The 27,365-nt window shown below is 36.8% G+C and overlaps 1 protein-coding gene across 2 annotated transcripts in view; it reads right to left on the reverse strand.

Annotated features, from left to right (window-relative positions):
• The window catches only part of LOC106137366 (serum response factor homolog), a 237,067-nt gene that overhangs the window by 187,897 nt on the left and 21,805 nt on the right, over positions 1–27,365 (reverse strand). For both annotated transcript variants that reach the window (XM_013338179.2, XM_013338178.2), the window contains exon 2: positions 25,673–25,915. In XM_013338179.2, coding sequence (XP_013193633.1) covers positions 25,673–25,915 — 243 coding nt within the window. The remainder of the gene's footprint in view (positions 1–25,672; positions 25,916–27,365) is intronic.

Below are 27,365 nucleotides of genomic sequence, written 5' to 3' on the forward strand. Positions count from 1 at the left end.
AAACTCGACTTTATGCTAATCTGCATTTGTGTCTAATTATATAAACTTTAATTATTTTCTAAATTCGACGATCAAAGTGTACTAAGATTTTTGTATGTGAAATTATAAACTAAATTCTTGTAAAATATATTGTTGTTCAAAAGAGATTTGATTTTTACATAATTTTTAAAACTAAGTATCATTATTTCTATTACTTTTCGGGTCTTAAGTATACTATCTGTTACGGAAATAATCGAATGTTTTATTTTACGAACAAACATAAACAACTTAAATAAAAGAAAGGTTAATACACCAAAGCTGACAAATCTCTTCACTTAACAGTCATTTTGACACCTCACATTAATAAATGCAAAATAAAATTACAAACATAATAATCCCAACCTGCAGGCCACTTCAAAACCTGGACAAATAACACCGGGACAGAGCTTAAATCACGAGAGCTTACAAGTTTTCGAAAGAAAAGCGGTTATCGTAACTTGTCGAGCCTTTGTCAATATCGCAAAACTTTATGTAAAGTGAAACTTTTTTCGTCTGACTGTATAAAATGTGGAGGTTCCGAAATTTCACTTCGTTTATTCTGCATATTTTTAGATTTTTATTTTTATGTAGCATATTTAAGGATGTGTAGGAAGTATTTGACATGGGCAAAGGGCGGTCTCCTCACCTAAAAAATGGGGATGAACGAACGAGTCAGGCAAATTAATTACCATAAGCATCTCACTTCCGTGACGGGGAACCGAACTTAATTTGGACCAGATTCCTTACATTCGTTTCTTATACCTCTCTCTCCCTTCCTCATTCATCTCTGCGTCTTCCTGATTGCACCCTCTCTTCCTATACTTCGGGACCCGGGACTCGCTTTCCCACATTCCTTTCTCCAATTTTACAGGTGTACCACATTCTCAGTAGTAATAATAATTAGTATTTCCCAGTGAGTGGGAAGACCTAGACGAACGTATCTTGATCAAATTAAGGACGTCCTGGTAAAGGGTCAGGTCAAAAGTACCCGAAACCGCCGAGCTTGCATGAAGAGAGTTATGAATGTGGATGAAGCGAAGAAAATATGCAGAGATCGTGGCAAGTGGAAAGAGGTAGTCTCTGCCTACCCCTCCGGGAAAGAGGCGTGATTTTATGTCTATGTCTACCACATTCTCAGTTTTATCATCTTTCGCGACGTCAAGCTTCTTACGCTATCCACATAAAGCAGATGGAAGGATCCTTTTCTAAAGTAGTTAGAACCACACGGAACAAGCATTGATATAGAACATGGCTAAGTAAACAAAGTAGAGATATTAAATTTAATGCCACATCTCTCTAGACGTGGAAAGAGATCCCTTAAGGCTATACAATTACCTACACTGCATAATTATGACAATAAATCTGAAAGACACTCCGGCTGACGCCGTTAACTGGCGTCCTTGATGTGGTTTGCTGTAGGCGGTTTACACAAATACTAGCTTCTGCGCTGGGTTTCGCTTCTGTGGGAATTTTCTAAATTCATGGTATGGTGCTTTTGTAAGATTTTTCAATCTATGTTTTCAATATAAACAAAACCGTTCCAGTAGTTTTTGAGTTTAATTGAAACAAGTATATAAATAAAAAACGTAAAATTTCCATGCTGGTTGATTAGCGAATTAAAAACATAATGTGTACCAGCTGCTTCTCATATACATGTAGTATTTATCCCTTAAGGAGTAGACAGAGCCCACAATCTCGAAAAGACTGGAAGGCCACGTTCAGCTGTATAGCTTAATGCTAGAATCGAGATTTAGATAGTGACAGCTTGCTAGCCTATCGCCTGTAAGAATCTCCAGTTTAAAAGCCAACATTAACTTACAAAACCTGCAAAATAACAGACCTTTTACATCTCCAAGCATAATGTACTGAATTCATTGACAGACGATATGCGATTATTAAATACTTAAAAGAGTAGTTAATTAGACATTTTTAATTTCACCGCCGCATCTGCTACAGAGTAGTAAGGTACAGAGGCAAAGATTTATGATCATCTCGCGAGATTACAATCTGCGCGTGGGCTGTACTTCATCTTAACCGCTTTGAAATTTCAGATTTTTGCTGATTGCTTATTTACGAAAATCAGTTTAATTCGTGAAATTCCAACGTTTAATATCGGTTAACAGAACCGCTGGTTTGATAAATAAATTTATTTTCATCTACATGTGATCAAGAAGAAAGAGAGTAAGAAAGTGGGCTGGGGCTCAATTCATGTCACTTGTCCGTATTTATTATTTGATAATTCAGCAGACATCAGCATTATATTTACATGTTTAAATGTACGTGACAACATAAACAAGCTACATAAAGTAAGTATTCATCGTCTTAATGTCTATAATGAATATTTTTTATTTATTTGTTTAATTTGTTTTTACTTTTTGCGATATAAAAAGTTTACAAACAAACAAAAAAAACAAACTGCTTTATTTTCAAAGCTTGGTCTCTGCGCTGTACTCTGCAAGTATGCCCTAAAAATACAATAATGATGGTTAATTACTTGATTTCCATTGTGACATTAAAATTGGAGATTTTTCCACATTATTTCGAAATTCGACTTTTGTATATTACGACAAAGACAAAGAGGAGATGAAGACAGTTTGCTACAAATAATATTATGATCTTCTGCTTATAGGTACTTCTCTTATAAAAATAATTTTATATTCCGTGATGGAGATAATAAGGTTTCTCGAAAAACTTTCTAAGGGTCACCAGTAGAGCTTTATTTTTGCCATAAAAGTGCACCGTGCGAGGCCGAGTCGAGTCCCTAGTGAACCATAAAATAAATTAAAAAAAAAAACGGTAAGATGTACATTGAATCAGGGTCTCCTGATTCAATGTACATCTTACCGTTTTTTTTTCACCTGAATCATTATTTACATGAGTCTTCATGTAAATAATGATTCAGGTCTGACACCGTCAATTGATACCCAAAGTATTATTTTTTACACCAACTTGTAACTGTGTACACAAGTGGACTCAATATGCCACACAAATAGTAATTTTCGAAAGTTTTATAATAATCGATGCCAGCTTTTCAATTACGCACGCATTCATTTCAATTATATGGTAAGGAAATTGGTAGGTTGGTCAGCATTTAAGTGATAAGTGCTTGACCGGTATTTGTTCAGGCCAGGCGCGAAATCACATGGATTATAGGGAATAAATGTAATTTTTTACTTGGAATTTTGGCCCTTAAAAAATGGTAAAACTTCGCTTTCGGGCCAAGCGTGTGCGTGATAGAAAACAATTAAGGTTGGCTGTAAAGATCTGTGTTTCAAATTTATTGGCGATAAGCTTATTCAGTCACGTTTCACCGAAAAAAATAGAGCCAAAACAAAAACAAAAAAGTGGTCACGCTTTCCGTCTGTGATTTCGGGAAATCCTATCTGAGTGTTTGTCTTAACTCCAACTTTGTTTCATCTATTAACCTTAAAACACATCTATACTAATATTATAAGGCTGAAGAGTTTGTTTGTTTGAACGCGCTAGTCCCAGGAAATACTGGTTCTAATTGAAAAATTATTTTTGTGTTTAATAGACCATTTATCGAGGAAGGCTTTAGGCTATTTATCATCACGCTGCAACTATAAGGAGCTAATAAATAATGGCAAATGTGAAAAAAACGGGGAAAATTATTCTTCTTTGAGGGCTGCAACGATGCCCAAAATAACTTCCAAGCGGACGAAGTCGCGGGCACAGCTAGTATAAAATATTCGAATGCCTAACAAATATCATACGATTCTCACTTTCCCAAAAATTTTAGGCTTCTACAAAGTAAAGAAACACTTATTTTTCTTTCTCAAAAAGACATCAATCATCAAACTGACAAAATAAAAATAAAAATACGATTACACCTTTTCAACGCGTCGTCTCAAATAATGGCGGCGGGATGCCGCGCCGCGTATAAAAATGTTCGATAAATGCAATTTGCATTAATACAACGTGTACGCGATATTGCTGCGTAGACCTCTAAACTGAAACAGCAGATTCCACTTGAGGTCCAAAGCCTTCTTCATTGGCGAAATTAACTGATGTGTAAAAACGCACATTCAACTATTGAATTGTGGTTAATTTCCGTGTCTCTATCAGAATAGAGACACGGAAATTAACTACAGGGTTGCAAAATACCTCAGACTCCAAAACGATGGATAAGAGACGTGAATATTCTATTATATGTAATTTATTTATTAAATGAATATATATTTTTAACACTTACACCGTTAACTAAGTCACATTTTAACGCAACAACCGCATCTGCTTGAAATATTTTCGTAATTCAGACTTTGCCTTGTTCTCTCTTTTGACTTAATTGAACTGTGAAAATTTTTGACGAGTCTAAAATTTTAAAAAGTCTACGGTGGAAAGCAAATTACCCGCGAATCGAGAGTTACGCTCATGTTTTGGTGAATCGCGAATGGTGACGTCATTATACTAAATGTCAGTATAATTCACGTGAATTTCTCGTTTTTGATTATGCTAGCCTTAAAATAGAAAAAGAAAGTTTTAATACAAAAACCCATAAAACTGATCCTGTCAGAATACATAATAGCTGATAAACAATTGTATTACATGAATGTACATACATACATACATATAATCACGCCTATATCCTTTGCGGGGTAGACAGAGCCAACAGTCTTAAAAATACTGATAAGCCACGTTCAGCTGTTTGGCTTAATGCTAGAATTGAGATTCAAATAGTGACAAGTTGCTAGCCTGTCGCCTAAAAGAAGAATGAATGAATGTATATAGGTATATTTTAAAAGTACAATTTATAAAAGAAGTCTTCTATTTCATGTTGTGTGACGTGTGACGATCAAAACGAATATATTACATCCAAGAGATACCCATTTATTCTATTTTTTAATATTCGCGGACAGTACTTTTCGGGGAATATATTATATGAGTTCCTTCTTGCTCCCATATCTGTTACAGGGTCCTGTCATAAGATATTTCCTCCATTTTAAAATATATCTCCGATATCTTAAATGTCAGGTTCTAAATTTGTGTTTTAATCCTCAATTAAAGTTGGATAAGCTCGTATAGACTAAAAAAGGAACGTCAAAAGATGAAGACTAAGACGAGCGTACTATTATTACAAATCGGATCGCTTCCTGGCCATACATCAAGTTGAGTCAAAAGAACCAAACTAAACCGAAGTGCTAGGACGATGAGTGATGATCCAAAATAGCAAGTATAGTCTTGACATTAAAACCTTGTACTAAAAATAGTATTGAAATTGTAGCGAGAAATTGATTAATCAAGTATTACAAAATTTCTGTTTCCTGGCACTTAAGAATAGAACCGCTCCATATCTTTCTCACTGATGTCGTAAAAGGCGACTAAGGGCTAATAAACTTGATGTTCTTCTTGTAGGCGATGGGCTAGCAACCTGTCACTATTTGAATCATTTGTTTCATCATGACTGAATACCATCATTTAGACATACAGCTGAATGTTGGCTTCTATAGGTATATCTACCCCGCAAGAGATATAGACGCGATTATATGTATGTCTGCATCCCGAAGTTTCGACTCAATAAAATATAACCCCAAAATTAATATATGCAAATACAAATCCCATTGTTTAACATACAGTAGTTAACACTTCCTCTGTTTATTATTAAAATCAATACATAATCGTTGGCCAAATATTACAAACAATGTTAGGCAGCCCTTATACGGGGGTCTTTGTCAATGTTATCATTACATTGTCGATTGATTTATGAATGACGTCAATGATTTATCGCGCATTCTATGCATATGCGTACTCTATGGTGTTTGAAAGACTGGATGAATGGTCGGCGTTCTTTGCCCGACTGTCTCTTGATTAATTTTAATGTCAAATCGTAGGTTGTACAGATGTGATGAATGTGGTAAGTGAGAGTTTAGGAGCGCATCGGGATATAGTAGCTAACTTGTTGATGGTGACAGACAGAATAAATCTTTACGTTAACAAACAGATAATACATACATACATACATACATAAAATCACGCCTCTTTTCCGAAGGGGTAGGCGAGACTACCTCTTTCCACTTGCCACGACCTCTGCATACTTCCTTCGCTTCATCCACATTCATACCTCTCTTCGTGCAAGCTCGGCGGTTTCGGGTACTCTTGACCTGACCCTTTACCAGGACGTCATTAATTTGATCAAGATACGTTCGTCTAGGTCTTCCCACTCCTACCTTTCCCTCCACACTCAGATTATGTGTATAATAATATAACGACATCCATGGGAAAGAGATGGAGTGGTCCTATTCCCTTTTGTATTGGTGCCGGGAACCACACGGCACAGGATAACTAAGGGATAGGCTTACAAACTTGAGATTCTTTTTTTAGACGATGGGCTAGCAACCTGTCACTATTTGAATCTCAATTCTATCATTAAGCCAAATAGCTGAACGTGGCCTATCAGTCTTTTCAAGACTGTTAGCTCTGTCTACCCCACAAGGGATAAAGACGTGACCATATGTATGTATGTATGTAGGTAAATCAGGTTTTTTTTTACCACGAACCTATGCAGGAGAACCTAACCCATACTGAAGCATGATTACGAATCCAGTAGCCTAAATTTACAAGTTCCCTCACGAAATTATCCCTCACCGTAACATATCGAAAGTGTGTTACGTAGATATGATATCAATAATCCATTCACAATGTATTATTTTCTTTAGACCGATATGTCGCTACGTAAAGCCGCCATTTTGTAAATCGGCAACAATAAATCTCCATTGCTAATTGCGAGTGTCAGCGTGTATCGCGATATTTGCAATCGGGTGATAAACATGGCGCCATGTGGTTCCCGGCACCAATAAAAAAAATAGGACCACTCCCACATGAGAACGATCTCATGGATGTCGTAAACGGTGACCAAGGAATAGGTTTACAAACTTGGGATTCTTCTTTTAGGCGATGGGCAAGCAACCTGTCTCTATTTGAATCTCAATTTTATCATTAAGCCAAACAGCTGAACGTGGTCCTTTAAAGACTGTAGGGTCTGTCTACCCCGCAAGGGATATGTATATAGACGTGATTACATGTATGTACTTTAGAATAGGACCACTTCATCCCTTTCTAATGGATGACGAGAAAAGGCGACTAAGGGAATAAAACATTCATGGGTGAGGAAGCTAGCTCAGATTGGTGAATATATAACAGAGACTAATGCCAGGACAACGAAGGAATAAATCAACAACACTCAACGGCCCACCTTGTACCACTTTCACTTTGACGGCTCACCTCTTATCAGTAGAATTGAGATCTAGATAGTGAAATGTTGCTATCCCATCAGTCCTTATCATCGTGTTATATAAAGTATATGTTATATAAGGTGTTATATCGTATCACACCTTTGGAATATATGGGTTAAAGAAGAATCCAAAGTTTGCTCGTCTTCATAACCGAATACCACCTCGGCAAAACTTCAATTACGACATTGAAACAATTTAAAAAAAAATCCCAAATTTATGAGCCTTCCCCTTGACTGACTCTAACTGTCTTCGCGGGCGTGTATTCGAATTTCAACGTTCCAAATTTGAATTTCCCACCACTTTTTGTAGGTACATCGACAACAATAAATCGCCGGCGCTAATTGCACTTGTCGGCGTATATCGCGATATTTACAAGTGAGCGATAAACAATGTCCGAGTAACAGTCAATCTTGCAGACAAATATATTAATATTGTTAACGCGAAAGTTACTGTGGCTTTTAAAAGTTGCCACAACTGAAGGCTGGAGTAGCCGCTTAGCTATGTATATTTTCCAATAATAGTAGAAAATTAAAAAAACTCCTTAAAAAAATTAACATTTGGAAGTTAATTTTGATTACAAAACATGTTAATGTAAAACCTAAGACTTTTCAGTTCACCAAACCAATTGTAGAGTTAAAGGAGAGTTTAAATTTAAAAAAATGTTTTAATAACATTTAAAAAATGTACATATAATTTAGAACCTATTTTTAGCAAGTGTGAAAGCACCACAAGGCGAGATGAACACAAATAAATCACCATTATCCACCGATAAAATTTTTCGAACGAAAATTAAATATTTTTACCGATGTCAATATTGTTTGTAAGGCTTTTTACTGTTAAACGTATTGTTTTATCAATATTACTAGCTTTTGCCCGCGGCTTCGCCTACGTTAATTTCGCTTCCATAAAAAGATTGCTTAGATTAAGAGCCTTGCATTGACATAAACTAATATTATGCAAAAAAATAGATGTGCCTACGTGAGTGCGTGTTTGAGGATGCTATTCAATCATGCAAATTCAACTGGATAGATTTTGATGAAACTTACGTACACGGGAAGAATAATGCCTGGAATAGAACATAATTTATTTTTCCTACAAAAGCAAAGTCCCGGGGGCGCAGCTGTTAAAAAACGAATAAATTCTAAAGACAAAAAAAGGTAAGTATAATAATGGAAGTAAGTACTGGCGAAACTAAAATTACTTAATTAAAACTTAATTAATTAAAAATTTTGCCGGCGGCTACAATCGTGTTATTTCTTAAATTCTCATGAGGCGCCATCTCGTATCGGGTGGTCAAAAAATAAATACCTAAACCACGGGAACTAAATCAATAAACAAAGCATAATGAATTAAATCAATAAAATGCTATTTTTTTAATCATTATCATCATTTTTCATTATAATAAACATAAGAATTAATTATTTATGGTGCCGTGTGGTTCCCGGCCCCAACACAAAAAAGAATAGGACCACTCCAGCTCTTTTCCATGGATGTCGTAAAAGGCGACTAAGGGATAGGCTTACAAACTTGGGATTCTTTTTTAGGCGTTGGGTTAGCAACTTGTCACTATTTGAATCTCAATTCTATCATTAAGCCAAATAGCTGAACGTGGCCATTCAGCCTTTTTAAGACTGTTGGCTCTGTCTACCCCGCAAGGGATATAGACGTGACCATATGTATGTATGTATGTATAATTATTTATAGCTTTTTATATCGATTCAAATCAAAAATGACGAAGTTCCATACAAACTTGCACCCCCTATTTCATCCCCTTGGGATAGAATTTCAGCATAAAAAGTAGCCTATATTCTAATCCAGGTTACTAACTATATCTGTGCCGAATTTCGTTCAGATCCGTTCGGTAGATTTTGCATGATGCGCGTACAAACATACAGACAGACAGACGGACAGACAGACAGACAGACAGACAGACAGACAGACAGACAGACAAAAATTCTAAAAAAAATTGTTTTGCCTTCTATTGACCCTAAAAAGACCCCTTATAATTTTTTTTCTTAAATATCTTCAATGTACAGACTAAGTTGAGTTACAGTTTTATTATATGTATGGATTATTTCTTTCTTGGATATTATTCGTTTTGATTTTATTGGTTCTCAGAAAAAAGTTAACTAGGTTAATACTTCTAATGATTATGTGGTTTTATTATAGAATTACCAAAATCTGTTGTCTGAACACAACATCACATTCACCTTCTTGTTTAAAACTTGGGAATCTTTATGAGAATCAAATTTCTCTAACCATATCGAAATAAGTAAGCTCTACCTATAGTCAACGATAAAGTTAATGTTGCCAGAAAAAATATTTCATAACACATATTGACTTTTCCCTGGTGAGATTATATTGAACATTGACATATAATTGAAAAGATAAAAGGACTACTAGTAAAAGTAAACATTTAACATAAAGAAACTAAATATATCAAAATACAGAACCGCAGAACTAAAGGTTAAACAGAATCAATCGATGACTTAATAACTAATGATTCAGAGCAAATAGACGAAGCTCAGCGACATACTAAAATTAATAACTTCATACAAACTCAATCGTTCCATTATACGCAATGTTATGAGGAGACACCGCGATTGACGGCCCAATAAAGTCAGCTTACGTGAAATGGAACGGACCTGTTTCTAAGTTTCTCTATCCACGCCATTCAGACGACGATCAAATAGAAAACGTTTAAGGTACTGTTAGAAGGTGGAGTCCAGTCTTATAGTAAGAAGTCATATTTCTCTTAATTTATTTAATAAATACCATTGACTCTGTCTACCCCGGCAAGAGATATAGACGTGATTATATGTATGTATTTAATAAACCCTAGAAGTGGTTATTCGAAAGAAAGAAAATTTCTTAGTGGTTCAAAATTTGATTTGCAAGCTAATTTTTAGTACGTTTTTTAGAAGATTTTATTTTGATTAGCTCAAAACGACCTTAAACTTCTCCTCTTTCTCCTCGCCTATGAATTCATTCTAAATTAAAAGCTTCATATGGATCGTAATAAATTGTATGGAACAAAGTCTACACATGTAACAACTATTATTCACAAAATGTCACTATATTTTACAAGAAAACATTAAGTTTTGACCCCTTGCTGATACTATTGTCAGCAGTAATATACGATTTAACGAGAAATGTTTGCATTTTTAACCCCAAAGACATGTAAAAATAATAAAAGCCCAAAGTGTAAAAATAATGAATTGCCACGCCTTGTAGTTACATATTTTAAAATTTTCAAGTTATGAATATTGTAACACGATAGGTATCTCGAATCTTGATACGGCAACGGATGTAGCTGTATAAGGGATTCTACATATGGCACCTAGTATATCAACAGACATATTAATTAACACTGATAATTCGATACCAATGCTAATTAAATGGCCTGTAACGTAACTAAGAAAACGTTCGAGAGATCAGCTAAGTATTGATACCTGTAACAACACACCTGTAGAAGCACATCGAAAAACAAGTCAAAAAATTGTTAGTTGTTAAAATGCAAAACTTATTGCTAATAAATAAAAAATGTACATACCTTAATCTTGTATGTTGTCTTGTCTTCTCATTCCGATATATCACTTGTAACGCGAAAGATTGGCCAATCTGAAGACGAAAAGACGCCAAAAGAAAGCTGCTGTAGGAGGATCATTGAGCAATTACCGCATGTTTATGAACGTAATATTCGCGTCTGAAAGGCGAAAGTAATTACGGAGACAGCGGCAGACTTTTGGTATCGACTCACCTTAAAACTATTAAGCGACCATATCGAGGAGGCATCTTCGGCGATACGAATGATCATGAAGACGCCTCCTCGAAAGGCTGGCGGTTTGTCCATGAACCAACTATCGGACCCGCCTCCCGAAATTGCAGTATTAATATTGCGACGTAATTAAAAACGTCCAATTGGATATTTTACGATATTGTTTGTAATATCATTAAATTAAACGCGAGGGAAGATGTCCCGCACGGTCCAGTTGCGGCGACCAAAAGTTAAGATACGTCAGAGTTCCAGCGAATAAGAACACATGACTCTAGGCCTTTAAGCCATGTGCCGAATTTCGATGGAAAAGTGGAATATCTTAACTAGGGCCCTTCGGTCGCCGCCCTACTCACATAAACTGTTCAACGATGCTTAAATTGAAGCCTCAAAAAGTAAAGAAATTTAAAGCAATTGATTATAAATCATAAACACATATCAGAAGTAATTGAAGCTTCATTCGTTAGCATTGGACTCTATACGGGAACATGGTCCCACGGGAAGGATGTCCGATAGTGGATTTGAAAGGTAGGAAAAACTTAAATATTTGAATACAAAACCTGAATGAATTTTTTAACATTTTATTTTTTATAATTTTTTTAATGTCTCCTCCGATTTCAACTACGACATTGTACAAACACATAATATAAATTATTCGAAACGATAAAATAGGTCATTATTAAAAATAGAGTAGATTAAATCTTTCAAAAAAAAATATTTAAATAGAAAAAAACTTGTACAACATTGCATCTATTATTAAAATTATTTTTGCTTATTGCGTTATTATTATTGTACATATTTACACAAATTGTATTTTACAGTAACAATGATCTAGCTTCTTTAGGTATTGTTTCTATCACATTGTCAGCATCACCTTGGGGTGTCCAACTTAACAGGATTCCATTTATCAATGACAAATAAATAGATGATCATTTAATCAATAGAAAAATAATAACGATGTATACCTATATACCTTACTCTGACTCACGACTCTTTCCATTCCTCTACCTGTTAATAGTAATAACTACTATACATGTATGCATTATTAAAAAAGAACAATTATAAGCAGTGTCGACATTGTCGATTTTTCTTAAATAATTAACGCATATCAAGAACTCACTAATGAATTAAACAACCGGAATGTTCATCAAGTTTCATTCGAAGACATTGATGACATTATCGATATAGATAATCGTCGAGGCGTGATAATACACCCGCCAGTTGGAACCCACGAAGGCGACGATACAATTAAAGTTATTTACCATCGAGCTAAACATCACGAACAACATCAGAAACTTGATAAAACAGATCACCTCACAACCTTGTAAATATTTCAAAAAATATTTAATAGTTAAGATAAAAATTATTGTCTTCAAATTGCTCGATTCACAATAAAGCGAATATAAATGAATTCAACTCGTTTCATTCATTAACAATCACACTAATAAACTGTATAAGCCTGTACACACGCGTTGCGATAACCATATCGCAATAATAATAATATAATACATATTAATGAATGCTATAAATTTTACACGCTACCTCAATGAGCCAGTGTATGTGTAGAGGCCTTTACGAAGACAAGCTTTTAAACAAGAATTGAATTATTGCTTGTCATACATTTATCAGGCAACATGAATAATCGTCTCAAAAGCAAGGAAAGCCTTCGAACACTTTTTATTTAATGTTTGTATTTGATGATACTTTATTTTTTGCATAAAGATTAACAAAGTTCAACTTTTATCACCAATTGTATGAATTTTAAAAAATCTTTAATAAATACTTAAGAAGCAAATATCATCAACATAAACGATTGTCAAGGAATGAATTACATTAAAAGAAAAGATTTTGAGCGAATTTAACTCAATTTTGCCAACCTCAAGATCTACAAAAATCGCATAGCTTTTGATGAACGACATTCAAAGTCACGTGAGATCTTCGCGAACTGCGGAGACTAGTTAATAGACTACTGGTTAACTTAAGTACTTGAAAGTAAGCCTCCTTTGTAACTCTCAAACAATTCGCAAGAGTATTTTTGGACAAATTTACAATAATGAGGCTATGAACATCAAAACTGTCTAGCTTCACATGGATCAATCAAACTCAGACAAACTGAATAATAATACTGAATAACAGTCATCTTTTAGAATTTAACTATTCTCACTCCAAGGCACTAAGAAGACACTAGTTACGAAATCTTTAAGTATCACCGCATCTTGTGTTAGGATACATCTTTTGATTCTTAACACTAATTATTATATTAATGTATTATTATTATTCAAAATCTTTGACGATACCAATTTACTAGTATTTTAGTGTGAACAACTACTCAATAATTAAAATACTGGTAAAATGGACTCGAGTATGGACTGACACTTTGATATACCTAGTGGAATGTTTCTATCATAAATTTAAAAATAGTACAAAAGATCTACCAACAATCGTTAGCACCAATATTTTCTCTCAAATGTTTACCAAGTTAGTAGCTACACTTTGTGTTATATCTATTACACGTGGATTACTTATCAAAAATTTAAAAAACACAGCAACCATGCGTAATCTGTACGACACTAAGTCAGCTCGCTAACACTCTAACAAGATTGCCAAATGTCAAAACTTTCCTGACATATTTGAATATGTGAACAAAACATCAAAAATATTTGTTTAAACTATCCAGTTTAGACATGTGGCAATCTTAGCTTAGAAAATTAAAAGTATCAGTCAATACGTCCCGTGCTCTCATTCCAGAAGATCAGGAAACACACGTCATGCCTTAATCTAACAAAGTCAACGTTGTTGGATGGATCACAAACAATGTTAAAACGGGCACTAAAGCGCAAACTGGGAATGTTACGTTACAGATACAGGTATCAATATTCGGGACTTGGTCCCAATGATTCGATAAACTACAATACAAAATATATATATATATTAAGATTTACCAATAAGGAATTAGAGATCACCGATGCAAATTCTGATCGCGTCGCCGCTGCAACTCGAGACGCTATAGCACCAAAATGTGAATATGAAGGATAGGATTGGTGTGGAGCCGAAACTTAAAACCTAGTCGCTGTCAGATATCCTCGTTGTACTTAAAAACTATACAGACGATGGCACTTGTTTAATGGCCTGAGAATTGATTGAGTAAAATGCATTAGAGTAAATCTTATAAGTTAAAACGCGAAATATAAACAAAATTTACACAGCGAACGTACGCGGCTTCGCATCTCGACGATTTGGTAAAGCGAGTCACGTTCCGTACGGTATCTTAGTCCACAGCAGTTCGCTACCTACAATATCCCCTTTTGATATTAACTATTTATGATGGTTTTATGATAATGACTTCTCCTTGCGACGTCTGATTCACGAGGACTTGAGCTGCTTAAGTAGACAAGACTATCCTGACATGATGATGTTAACGTAGAAGAGTATTATGCTGGACAATTATGCGCCACTTTAATAGAAGTCTTTACTGTTTCTTAATAGCATACAATAAATACATGAGATTCATTTACTGCAAATATTTTAAATAAAGAAAGATTACTATTAGTTCTTACAACGTAATGTTTTCAACATATTTACCACAATAACAATATTGTTCAAAATATGATCTTTGACATATCATGTGTCAGATAAACTAATTAAGCTGGCACTTCGATGGCGGGCACAAACGTACCGTTAACTATAAAATAAAAACGATATGTATCGAGTAACAACACAAAAGAGAGACGCGCCGAATTAAGTCATAATTTAGAAGAGAATGGTCATTTCGAAAGCTTGGGCAATATAAACTGCGCGCAAACACATATTATGTCGTATACCTCCTACGGTTGATGTCATGCTTGCCACACTTTAGCCTTAAAAAAGACCTAAATTCCGAAATGAAATGGCTCGCATTCGCGGAGAATAATCGGAAACAATTGTCACAAGACCACCGCGATTTTTGAAACCAGCGTAGGTGGCGCCGGCGTGGGCGGGCGGAAGTGAGAGCGTCTGTTGTGGGTCTTACCTCCTCGTCTAACATTTGTAAAAAAGCATTAGAACAAATGGAACAGCAATAGGACAATTCCGCAATGCCACAGAACTTGATACGCCACTACCAAGGCTCTTCAATGACCACTTTCGGCGGTCTGTGACGCAACCGTTCGGTAGTTTCGATACATTACTACACAAGCCTTCATTCAGACATATGGTCATTACTTTGTGCAAGTGCTTATTGCCAAAATTGCAATATTCATGTCACGTCCCATCGAGCCTGTATAAAATTTAATATAAATGTACGGTTTGGTGAAATTACTTAAAATGAGCATGTTCAAATGAATTGGCGAGTTATCGTGGGGCACTATCATCATCGGTTGATTAATTTGCATTTAACGTAAGCGCATTCGTGATAAAATTGCGATAAAATTGTTATATATACTTTCTCTAAGGGGATTTCCGGCTTGTTATAAAATATATTTTTCAAAGTAAATAATTTAAGGTAAATAGTCTGTTTTTTTTTATAAACCATAGTAAGCAAGTAGTTTATACAAAAAAGAAAATACCATTAACACGGCTTAATCTTTTTAAATCCTAACCAATTGTCGTTTTCATTGGTTCATCAGTCCTTGGTTTCCTACAATAAAATTAAAACTATATAACTATAAACTGAAATAATAGCGGGACTTCGTATGATACGCAATCAAAGAATGCGTAGACCGTCATTCGAAAGACATAAAACAGAGTAAGCCTTTGAAACAGCAGTAATGGAAGATAGGTTTTAATGGTTTTCAATAACAGAACAAATTTCTTATTAATTGTAAATTAAGTCTTTTGTCTTTAGAACAAAATGCTTTAACATTTCAAAGATTTTATCCGTTTATTCCAAAACCGCTGCGAGTTTATTTCAGCCTAGGAAATAATCGTGGCCTTTTGTTCTTTCATAAGCTACCGTAAATTCCAATCAAAAGAGCAGAGACGTCTATATCATTTTTAAAAAATAACATCAAACGAGGCCCGAAAACTTTCTTAATACCTCGCAGAAGTACAACTTTTTCAGTCCAAACCCTTTCACGGGCACGCCTTAAAACAACATTCGATTATTTTATAGAAAAAATAACCGGTCGAGTGATACAGTTTCGCGAAAGAAAGGAGATTGTTAATGAAGGCAATTTCGGTAACTGGACTGATTAACGTAACGGCACCAACCGATTTCGAAGGAAAGATAAGATCTCACGAGGTGTTTAGATATTCACGATGTAAAGAAGATGTTATTAAATTTGACCGTAATATTTTATAATCGAGCTGTTTTGTGTTTAACACATGAATCTAATTAGGTCGTTGTTATTAAATGTAGTAAAACACCTCATTGATAACCTAAAACTGCTGGGAATTAAGTTTACCAAATGTTTGATTAGTTCATTAAAATAACTAAAATTGTCAAGATTCGTGTTGTTGTAATTTGATAGTCGGCCCTTTGGCTTGTTTAAATTCGCGGTGCGTTTCAAATGCGTGGTGAACTATAATAGTGAATATATCTAGTTAAATGAGCCGACAGTGTATGGTCATACATAAATCATGCGAGAATACGCGCACGCGCATATGTGTAACAAACGTGAAGGCGATCCTGGGAGAACGGTAAACAAAATATAGGAATACATTCTGTCAGAAAAGTATCGGGAATGGATTATTTATTTATGGTTCCAAATTCAAATTTTTGTTTTTTTTGTTGTTGTTAGATTGGCACAACTGTTTTCCATTTTGGCGCGGAGTTTGAGTTGCATCTGTTGTTTACATTAAATACAGTGCTATTTTTAGTTATATCATATCTAGTGTGTATTGCTAATTTCATAATGGATAAAAACATCGAACAAAGAGTTTGTCTTAAATTTTGCATTGCCAATGGAATATCGTGTTCGGAGTCACTGAAAATGTTACAGAAGGCTTACGGTGAATCGACTTTATCAAAAACTCGTGCTTATGAGTGGTACAAAGCGTTCAAAAGCGGTCGAGATGTGATGGAAGATTTGCCTCGCTCTGGTAGGCCATCAACATCTGCAACTGAAGTTAACATCGCAAAAGTGAAGGAAATAGTGACTGAAAATCCTCATTCAACTTTGAGAGAGATAGCCAACGAACTTTCTGTATCTCACGAGTCGATCCGTACCATTTTAACTAATAATTTGGGTATGAAACATGTTGCCGCTCGGCTAGTCCCAAAAGACCTGAATTTTTTTCAAAAACTCAATCGCATGAGAGTCGTTGAGGACATGCTAGAACGAGTCAATTCCGACCCAACATTCATGAAACGCATTGTTACTGGTGACGAGAAGTGGGTTTACGAGTTTGACATGCAAACTAGTCAACAAGCTTCGGAGTGGCGCCTTCCAACTGAACCGAAACTGAAAAAACCACGCCAAAGTCGTTCAAAAGTCAAAGTCATGTTGACTGTTTTCTTTGACTATCGCGGTGTTGTGCACTCGGAATTCTTGCCGGAAGGTCAAACGGTAAATAAAGAATATTATTTGAGTGTTATGCGGCGTTTAAGAGAGCAAATCCGACGAAAAAGGCCAGATTTGTGGAAAGAAAATTCTTGGATTTTGCACCATGATAATGCACCTTCGCACAAGGCCATCATTGTGAACGAATTTTTAACCAAACACTCAACAAATACCATCGAGCAACCACCATATTCACCAGATATGGCTCCAGCCGACTTTTTTCTTTTTCCTAAACTCAAATTACCACTTCGTGGCACCCGTTTTCAATCGGTAGAAGACATAAAAGAGAATTCGCGGCGAGAACTGACCTCAATTCCGGAAACAGCGTTTAAAAATTGTTTTGATGATTGGATTATTCGTTGGCGTAAGTGTATCGTTTCTAAAGGAGCATATTTTGAAGGTGATAAAATAAATTTGGATGAATAACAAACAGTTTGTGTATTATTGTTCTTTTCCTGCTACTTTCTTGACAGAGTAGTAAGTCTTTTTCTTCCTCTTGGCTGTTTCGTCACAGTTGCATCCTCACCACTCTGGAGAGGAGCCCGAGGTAAGCTCTTGACCATAGTTCCTGGTTTGGGTAAGTGATAAGACTATTCAGTCCAAAAGATGTTTGATCAAACAAAAATGCAGATTTCTTCTATATTCACTTTATTTAGATTAACACTATTTTCGATGATATTGTTTAGAAGTTGGGCAAAGATAACTTATTAAAGGAGATCTAGTCCAGCTGTGAAGTTGATGCGACTGCGATGATATTTATTTTATTTTTATTTTATTTTATTTTATTTATAATTATCAAGAGCAACATCACTATATTCCTTCACCAATTTAAAAGATGTTTATTTAAAAGAATAAGCACTATCACAGTATTTCCTAAATTAATCAATTTGTCCTATAAATGTAACAAAACCAATAGCCGATCAACTCGACGAGGAAGGACACCACCTACGCTGTATGATCCTACACCGATCAAGCGATTATATCACCGGTGTAGGTGGCCATATAAGGTTAATGTACAAAAACAATTAGTCAACAGGTAAAGTAGAAAGGCATATTTAATTAAGTTGCAAATGTGATGATGAGCCAATTGAAAGAGCAAGAAACTACATGTTATTAGAATTTTAAAATGCCAATTGAGTTTAAACACGTTATCTAAATTTCAAAGGTTGACTTGAAGATAAAGTTAATAAGTCAATGAATTAAGAATTGCAACTTAGAAACGTAAATGTAGATATAGAAACAGTACACAGCATAATGTATGCTAGTTGCAACACGCCTCAATTAATTCGATTAAACAGTTTCACTAATCGGCTTAGTTAGTTACTTAAGGGACATGCAGTACAAGCGAATAAATAAGGAAGCAAGTGACACTTTTTCCACATTTTAACTAGTAAACTTGTTCACTACACTGAAGAACAAATCCGACTTAAAAATAACTCCATTAATTTTTCTACAAAGTACGGGATATGAACATGACATCATCAAGGTATACAAGAATTAGTCGAACTAACAAATTTCCCACGTAAATCGCACGTATTCGAGATTAGCATTTGAAAGCTCTTTGTTTGTAAGATAGTATATTGACGTATAGAAAAAGTATGATGGATGGGAGGCGACAAAAGCTAAGGATTTGTTTTCAGAGCTGAATAGTGACCGCGTTAGCCGATACGCGTGTAGAATACATTACGATGCTGTCCATTGCATCGAGTTGTCTGTTGGGAAAACACGACTGGATAGAAACACAATCATGCGTTGCTTTACAAAAGGGATTTCTTTATTCTCACCATTTCAGTTTCCTAGACACTGAGTTGAAAAACAATTACAATTTTGTGCCGATCAAAATAAGATAATTGCCTATTGCCTTAAGCAGATTCTATATCATTAGGCTGTATTAGGCTTAACTGGATTGATATACCTGTCTCTTTTAAATTCATTCAGAACATTTTTTAACACTTCAAGTGGCTAACTAAAGCACGACCGCTTTAATTCTACAGTTTTAAAAATGAATCTGTAAATCAATACCACATGGGGACACTTGCATGCCAGGATAACGTTAAGTACACACGAGAACCACGACTTGAAGATAACGCATTATCTCTAACAACAGTTAGTCTACATTTTTGTTCAACAACAAAGCGCGCCGAAATGACAATATCATCTAAGGCGGCGCACACACAACGCGTTCCCACGTAGCTGTCACCGCGGGCGAAGGCCTATCGGCGCATCTACACCAGTGGACAATCCTCCTAACAAAGCCGCCCGGACCCAATCATTTCCCACGCGCGGTAACGGTCGCCCCCACTAGGACGCTAGTTTGAATTTATAGACGCGGAACAAGCGGTAAACGCGACGTCCAATACGGTCCAACTTCGATAACAAATCGCACAGTCTCTCACTAGACAAGAAATGTAAAGAAAGCAGAGGTTAGTGATGCCGAAACGAACCAAGATCTCGATACAAAAGCATGACCGATAAGTTGTACCCTTTCAATAACAGAAAACATTGTTTGTTTGCGAACAATAATGTTAAAAATTCGCTGTCATGTTTGCGGTGGACTATGACAGGTTAAGCTTGCTTGTTACTGTAATGTTCCAGCAAGAAATGTTACTGTTATTTCGAATTTTCTATCAATGATTACATGCATTGCAAATTTTATAAATGATACAGTGCCACTTTATCTGAACTCTATAAAATCCTCTACAGATGTTCACAAATATAGCCCATAATATTATAAAGTTAATCATAACAAAGTTTTTAATTAACTTACAGTATGTATTTCATAGAACATACATAAAATCATGCCTTTTTCCCGGATGGGTAGGCAGAGACTACATCAATTATATTTCATAGAGGTTATTAAATAAACTATCCCTCTTGACCTGTTTCAAATAAATATATTGCATTGTGCGGAATCAGTACAAAATCCCAGTGGCCCACATTCCAGTTCCTTGCATAACGAATGTACTGTAACACAATATCCGCCGCTGTGACGCGCCGCTTGAATATTACGCTATTTTCGGCGCGCGCCTAATTTTAACCATGTGCGTCGCCCAGACTAGTTTTAGGAAGTGGGCCGGTTTGGATTCGCTGAATCGATGCTGGAATCGATTATGCATCTCCATTAAACGATTTCTATAAAGATCGTCAAAAACATTTTCACGTGCATGCCGCCCCTACATCAGAAGATCATTGTCATTTCAAAGCGTATCTGACAAAAGGAAATAACCGGAATACCAATGCATTTACATTTGCCAATTATGGTATAAAAACTCGCACTTTTTTCTTTATTTCACACAAGTTTTTACACAACAAAACACTTACTTGCGTATTCTAGGATTGGTATAAATGCATCTTTTCCAATCAACAGATCGATTGCAAACGCGAATTACACAACTTGATAATCGCTGGTCCAATTATCGAAATGACAGAGACGTACCATATAGAGTGGACGATACACTCCCGGGTAAATCTATAATGGATGAGGCGAGTCCCGCGTCAATCGAGTAAACGAGATCGCATAATCGCACGCGCATACATAACCAAACGGGCCTGGACAATCGATGCCCTATTCATTAAAGTAATCGAATTAAAACCACGATTTGGTAATCGGGACGCGTCGCAGCTACGAATAAATTTCAATTAGAGCAATCAGGAGTCGCGGAAGTTTGCGGAGGCGATGGGCACGGGATAGGGGAATCGCGCCACGCATACGGAGGCGCGAGCTCGGCGCATACCGAATAGGACCTCCGCTGCAAATCATTAGAATTGCGGTAAGTGAGATGTGAGGAGAATCGTGCGATGCGGCCGTCCGATAATGACGTCGAGATGTTTGATTGGCTGGCGTCTCTACCCATTGTTGCCACTTTGAGGTTGTAAACGTGCAGGTGGTGGATAAAGCAACTATACTTGATTTAAATTATAGAAACAGTCAGTAAAAGCACGTATATATAAACACAGTTCTGCAACGTCGAAACTCAAGTGTGCCAGTGCGCTCATCGAACTATAAACAATGAGAGCGAGCTCTCATAATTCCTGAACGAGTTGTGACGACGCTCGCTGCGTCCGCCAATTTGTAAGCGGCGACATAAACCGCGGGTGTAACGAAGCCCCTAAACAACGAAATACGCAAGCATCAGGCCGGCCCGCGAAATATCTCAGCGTTGACAAGCCGACAACCCAAGAAGCTAACTCGGACTTTACAGTCGCCGACATAACGAGGGGAGCCGCCGCGCGCCCATTGTATTTATGCCTTAAACACGATTTATTTATTCGGCAAACATTACGGAGACACAAAATCTTGTCCATAAATACATGTGAAAGCACATATCAAGTATCGGAATGCAAACGGCGGGGCTCGTGTCTGAATTATGCAACAGAACGGCGCAGGCCTGCTGTAATAGTGCACAAAGTGCAACGCAACTCCTAAAATAATACAACATACTGACCACGCACGAATTCTATAGGTATCAAACAAATCATTCACGCTTCTCCAATACTTAAACAAACTTCTTCTTCGTAAAAAACCCACTGCTAAACACGACTGCAAAATTCTGAATTTTATAACTCAACAAGACACTAAAAATTAAATTGTTCTTGTGTGTCATTATGATTGTATATGGAATAGGAATAATAGATATTCGAGGATATAGGCACAATAACCAGCACGGGGTCGAAGAATAATATTCTAAAACAATGTGTCAACACGTATTGACTGCCCAGAGGCTTACATACTCCCAATTAATAAACTGATTCATTACCCAAATGACGGCTGCAAAAACAAAATGGTCATTGATCTGAAATTTCTCCAAACACGGACTGACCGGGATGAATCTCTTCATTTGAACAGTCCTGGACACGGCAAAGGCGGTTTGCCAATATTAGCCCTTATGTTGGATTAACGGTGGGTCCATCGATCTCTCGCCCGGGTGGTCGGTCGGTGCCACGTTAATTACAGGGGAGAGTCGATCGTTTAATGTGAATTTCGCAAACATTAAATAATTTGCGAAAAAATTGAACCGGCGGTGCGTTCACGTGCAGAATAATAAATTAATGATCACACCGACTTCGATGGCGATGATTCGACGCTTCTTGCACAACCCATCTCTTTGCCATGCGAAAATATGGGGAAAATACTAAACCAGCAATAAGGCAGATCATAAAACCAATAATATTATACCCAAACTGAATTACAAAACAAGAGAAACGAATGTGTAGAACAATAGGCCTTACAACAACGTTCATTAGCAGCCTGATAGATACGTAAAAGAAAGTTGACTAGATAATCTTGTAATCCCGAAACCACACGCGGTGACGATTACAAGGCACCTATTAGTCAAATTAGCTTTATTGTTAGCCTGGCTTGCACAAGCCGACCGATCGGCTTACAGGCGGACAATTATGTAGGTACATTAGCTAGCACAATACGATGAGTCAGCAGAAATTGCGTCTCAAGCGTTTATCAAAACAATAGTATTGATAAGTTAATAAAGCTAGGTGCGAGTCTAACGAGCGAGGTTGAGAATAGACGAGTCCCATGTGAGCGGAATACGTGATGTCGAGTGAGTCACCGTTGGAAAGGCGGGCGCAGCTTGTACGTCCACATCTAAAAAAGATCAAGAATTTACGACTCGTGTTGACAACTCCTGTAGTGGCGAGTGTGTGTTTTTAAGTCTCCAGATATTCCCAAGAGAGCGAGTAGACGTGCCCAGATACAGAACGAAAGAATCCAATACGGAATCCGCGAAAGAAACTTGCGTGCACTGAAAGCGAAATCTTGAGATTTGTGAGATACATTACGAAACATGGATGCTCGATTAGGGATACGGGTAACGCGAGGGCACTGACCGAGTTCCACATTTATACCGCTAATTCATGCACAAGAGCATCTGCATCCTACGAGGCGGTGTTACGCCAACATCACCGCGGAACTACACTAATACCGTTTATATTCACGGAACAAGCTAGACTACAATATACCGCACTTGACAAGAATACGTAAATAATTATATTTATGTAAACGACTTCTTTGTGATGACAGGTGAAACTATTCCTACTCAAACAGCGAAATAAACCGCTTTATGATATAAAGATTAAGAAACATTGCACATATCGTGGTAATCGTAGACGAAAGACTTGAGAAAATTCACAATGAATAGAAAACGTGATTTTAATCTTACCAACACGATTATAAATTGCACTTATCACTGAAAATCGTAATTACCAGGAGAATATTTCAATCGGATCGAGTTATTGATGGTGCGTTAACAATAATGATCGATATCGGTGCGGACGTATTATTTCCGTACGTCAATCGCGAAACGGCGAGACCGACCCACAAGAAGGAGTGATTTTTATCGACGAGAGCGCGATTCGAAAGAATCGATACAACCGATTTCAACATATCAGAGCTGACAAGAAGTATTTGAGGTCGGGGGCGAAGGCACAGTGGGCGCCGGATGAGTTCGAAATTAAAACGATATGCAAATGAAGAGCGAGAATTAATCGTCGGGCGCAATCGACGCGACGGCAGCAGGAGCAGCTACTGGGTACAAATCGATGAATAAATAGTGTCCGATTAGCGACGTAAGGTGTGTTCAGCGTTTAATGGATGAATCGAATCGAATCTGAGCGGCTCATTGAGCCGACGCGTCTGCAGAGCCGTATTTGGCGCTCGGTGCGGTGGAACGTTTCATTGATTAACTGTTAACGCGGGCACGATATGAACTGAATTGAAGGAGATAGTGTTAGAGATTCGATTTATACTGTAAATTACATAGTGCTGGCCCTCGTTTGAGTTTATGATCGCAGACGTGAAAGCTCCCGGGTTACACCGATTGATTTTCCAAGTATCACGCGGCCAGCCGCCGAGTTTGACAGGAGAATTTATAATAATCGGTGTCGGCCGGTACCTCCGAAAGTAATTTTCAATTAAGTTTCTCGATAATCCGGATCAGGCGGAGGACTTATACCCGCGGCGACAGAGCCGCTCGCTCCTAGTAATTGGAAACCGCTTCTGCAACATCATATAACACCTGCTACCTCAAATACCTCGTTCTTTTTCTTTTCAATGCATAAATAGACATCTAAATTGATGGATTTATTTTAAAAATAGAGGCAGAACAAAAAATCTGCCACTCTCTGATAGAGATGCATGAATTAATATGATGGACTTCCTACAATTTGAATGATAATCGATATTATTAAGCACCTCGTTTGGTATGTATAGGATCTTTTTACAGAAGCGCCGAATGAAAGGTCGATTCATTGATCATAATGAATCAATAGACGCTCCCACTTCCACCGAAACTAAATCGAAAACCGGTCGCCCGTGTTAATTACAAACCGATTTTAAATCGGATTATTTGGCTACTGAATCAATTTCTACATTACACACCGATCATCAATTTCATTGATAGAGTTTATTGAAGAATGATTAATTAAATTTTTTTAATAGATTTTAAATATTGATATTTAAGGTAAGAAATTTTATGATCATAAGCCTTTTTAACTTATAAAAAAATGCCGTTACTTGCGCGATACTTTATATTATTCTTTCACGAGGGGTTCAATATATCTGACAGACAGTAATTAATTTCACATTCACTGTTGAGCCATACATCAGATAATAAAAAACAATTGTGCGTCATGGAATAAACCCTTAAAGGATCTTCATTAAATTAGAAAAAATATATTATATGTACACTAGATCGCTCAGGTCCTCACAAATCGAAGCGTGTAATTATGCTATCCATTTTATTTACAAAATATAATAACAAAATATTTTATTGTTTGTATATTATTCTTTCTTATCTATCATGTGCTCCTATAAATACAGGAATCATCTAAACAAACAAAGCCAATATTTTTAGGAACACGTCTAATTCTAACCTAAGAACGTGACTATTATTATCCAGTCGAAATCTATAAAAATTCCATGGATTTACTCTAGTGCTAGGGAACTACCGTTGAGGGTGGTGCGCCATGTGTGGGTGAGAGAGATGCGAATGGGGGTACGGCTGTCCTAGCGACCCCAAGGGGAGAGGAGACGGACAAGGAGGGTGCTGATGGTACTGCTGCAGCGGCGACGGCGCCAAGCCTGGGTGATGCTCTATAGGGTACTGAGCAGAGCTCGCGTACGCCAATTGTCTCACCTTCATATCCTCGTCAACTACGTTATAAGTCAGCTCGGTTTCTTCGAAGCCGGTGGCTGCCATCCGCTGCTCGCTCGTCGTTGGCGGGTCGGGCGAGTTCAAACATGTCTGGATGAGCCTTTTGCCCGCATCTGATGTGATCATCGGTTGGAGTTTCCGCGTCGCGAAGGTGTATACGTGGCCAGTCTCAGAGGCGACTAGTAGCATCACTTGTGTACCCGTCAGTGTTGACAATTCATATGCCTGAAAAGAAAATTAGTTATTTAGCTTTTTTTATCAAATCAATCAATAGTTTTAACTACCATGTAAGTTTCTAACAAAATAGACATTGTTTTCTAAACATTTGTCTCGATTAGCATAAAGTCAAGAACACCCACTTTCACATGTGTTAATTTAGTCTCATCCAACTGGGTGTGCCATCAATTTGCAAATTTGCAATTCCGAGTCTTAAGATCAGGTAAGCGAGATACTAATTTCTTTGATTCAGCTTTAACAAAGATTTCAAAATAAAACTTTTCGGGGTTACACCGTATCGAAAGTCCCTTTGACCTTTCACCTCTCCCACGCTTCTAATATGTAAACAACACGTATCGGGATCTCACTCTGGTGCTCTCACGGCACTCTTTGTGTATACAAGACGAATTATCACACCCACTGGCGCCCAAACTCCTACACCTCACCACCCACCGACCAAATACTGCTGCCGTTGACCCACACCAATCTCAACTCCAATGCTTTCAAATTAAGACTACTGCAACAGGTTGACAGCTAAGCAATTTGTCGCAGACAATTGACAAAACTTCGGTAGCTGGCTATTGCGTTGTCGTTCAAATTGATGTTAACCACATTGTAAACCTTAGTGTGTAGGAATTAGATACTACGTACAATCTTTGATTGGGGAGCTAGGGCAGAATTTGCTTTTCCATTACGCAATAAGTTTGTTGTCGACACAATTCGCCCACTTATCAGTTACGTGGTAACGGTCTCGTATGTAAGCGGGTTCTATTCAATTGTCATCCGATTTTGTCTCTCGACTTTGAACATTGCCGTTAAAAATGCTGAATGTTGGTTTATGATCATTCGCATTACCTATTTGTTGGCATCCAAACACATTTGTGTCAGGAAATTCTAGTTTGTACGACCGAGCGTTAGAATTTTAGTACTATTTAGTCTAATTTCATCGCTTAGCTATAACAAAACGATTCGAGAAGGAAGATGAACATAATAATGCATCTTTATAAATGAAAATATTAAAAGTAGATATACATATTGTTTAAAAAGGTTCAGGGATCGTAGGTCAGTAGGCTTTCAATCAATTCTATAGCGAGGGATTGTCAAAACGAAGAAACGCATGTAACAGATCGATAAAGATCTCTATAAAATGAAATCACGATTCTTTATTCACTTGTAAAGTTAATACACAAGGTTTTCTCTACTGCTGTTGCAAGTGAAGGTTTTATAATTGATTTTCCATAGCGACTGCGTAAACCAAAACATAAGTCCACAAGATATTAAAGATATAGATACTGAAAATTAATTGATTCCTGAACAATGATTACGATCTAGGCTTTAGAGGCTTGAGAATAAGTACGGATCTCATCTGCAGAAGAGTAATGAAACTTGCGACGCTTTGTTCCTGCAGCACCCTTCCCCATTCACCCAAATGATTGATGGTAAGTCTGTAATTAGTACT

The sequence above is a fragment of the Amyelois transitella genome, chromosome 8 (assembly GCF_032362555.1).
Source record: "Amyelois transitella isolate CPQ chromosome 8, ilAmyTran1.1, whole genome shotgun sequence".
NCBI lineage: Eukaryota > Metazoa > Arthropoda > Insecta > Lepidoptera > Pyralidae > Amyelois > Amyelois transitella.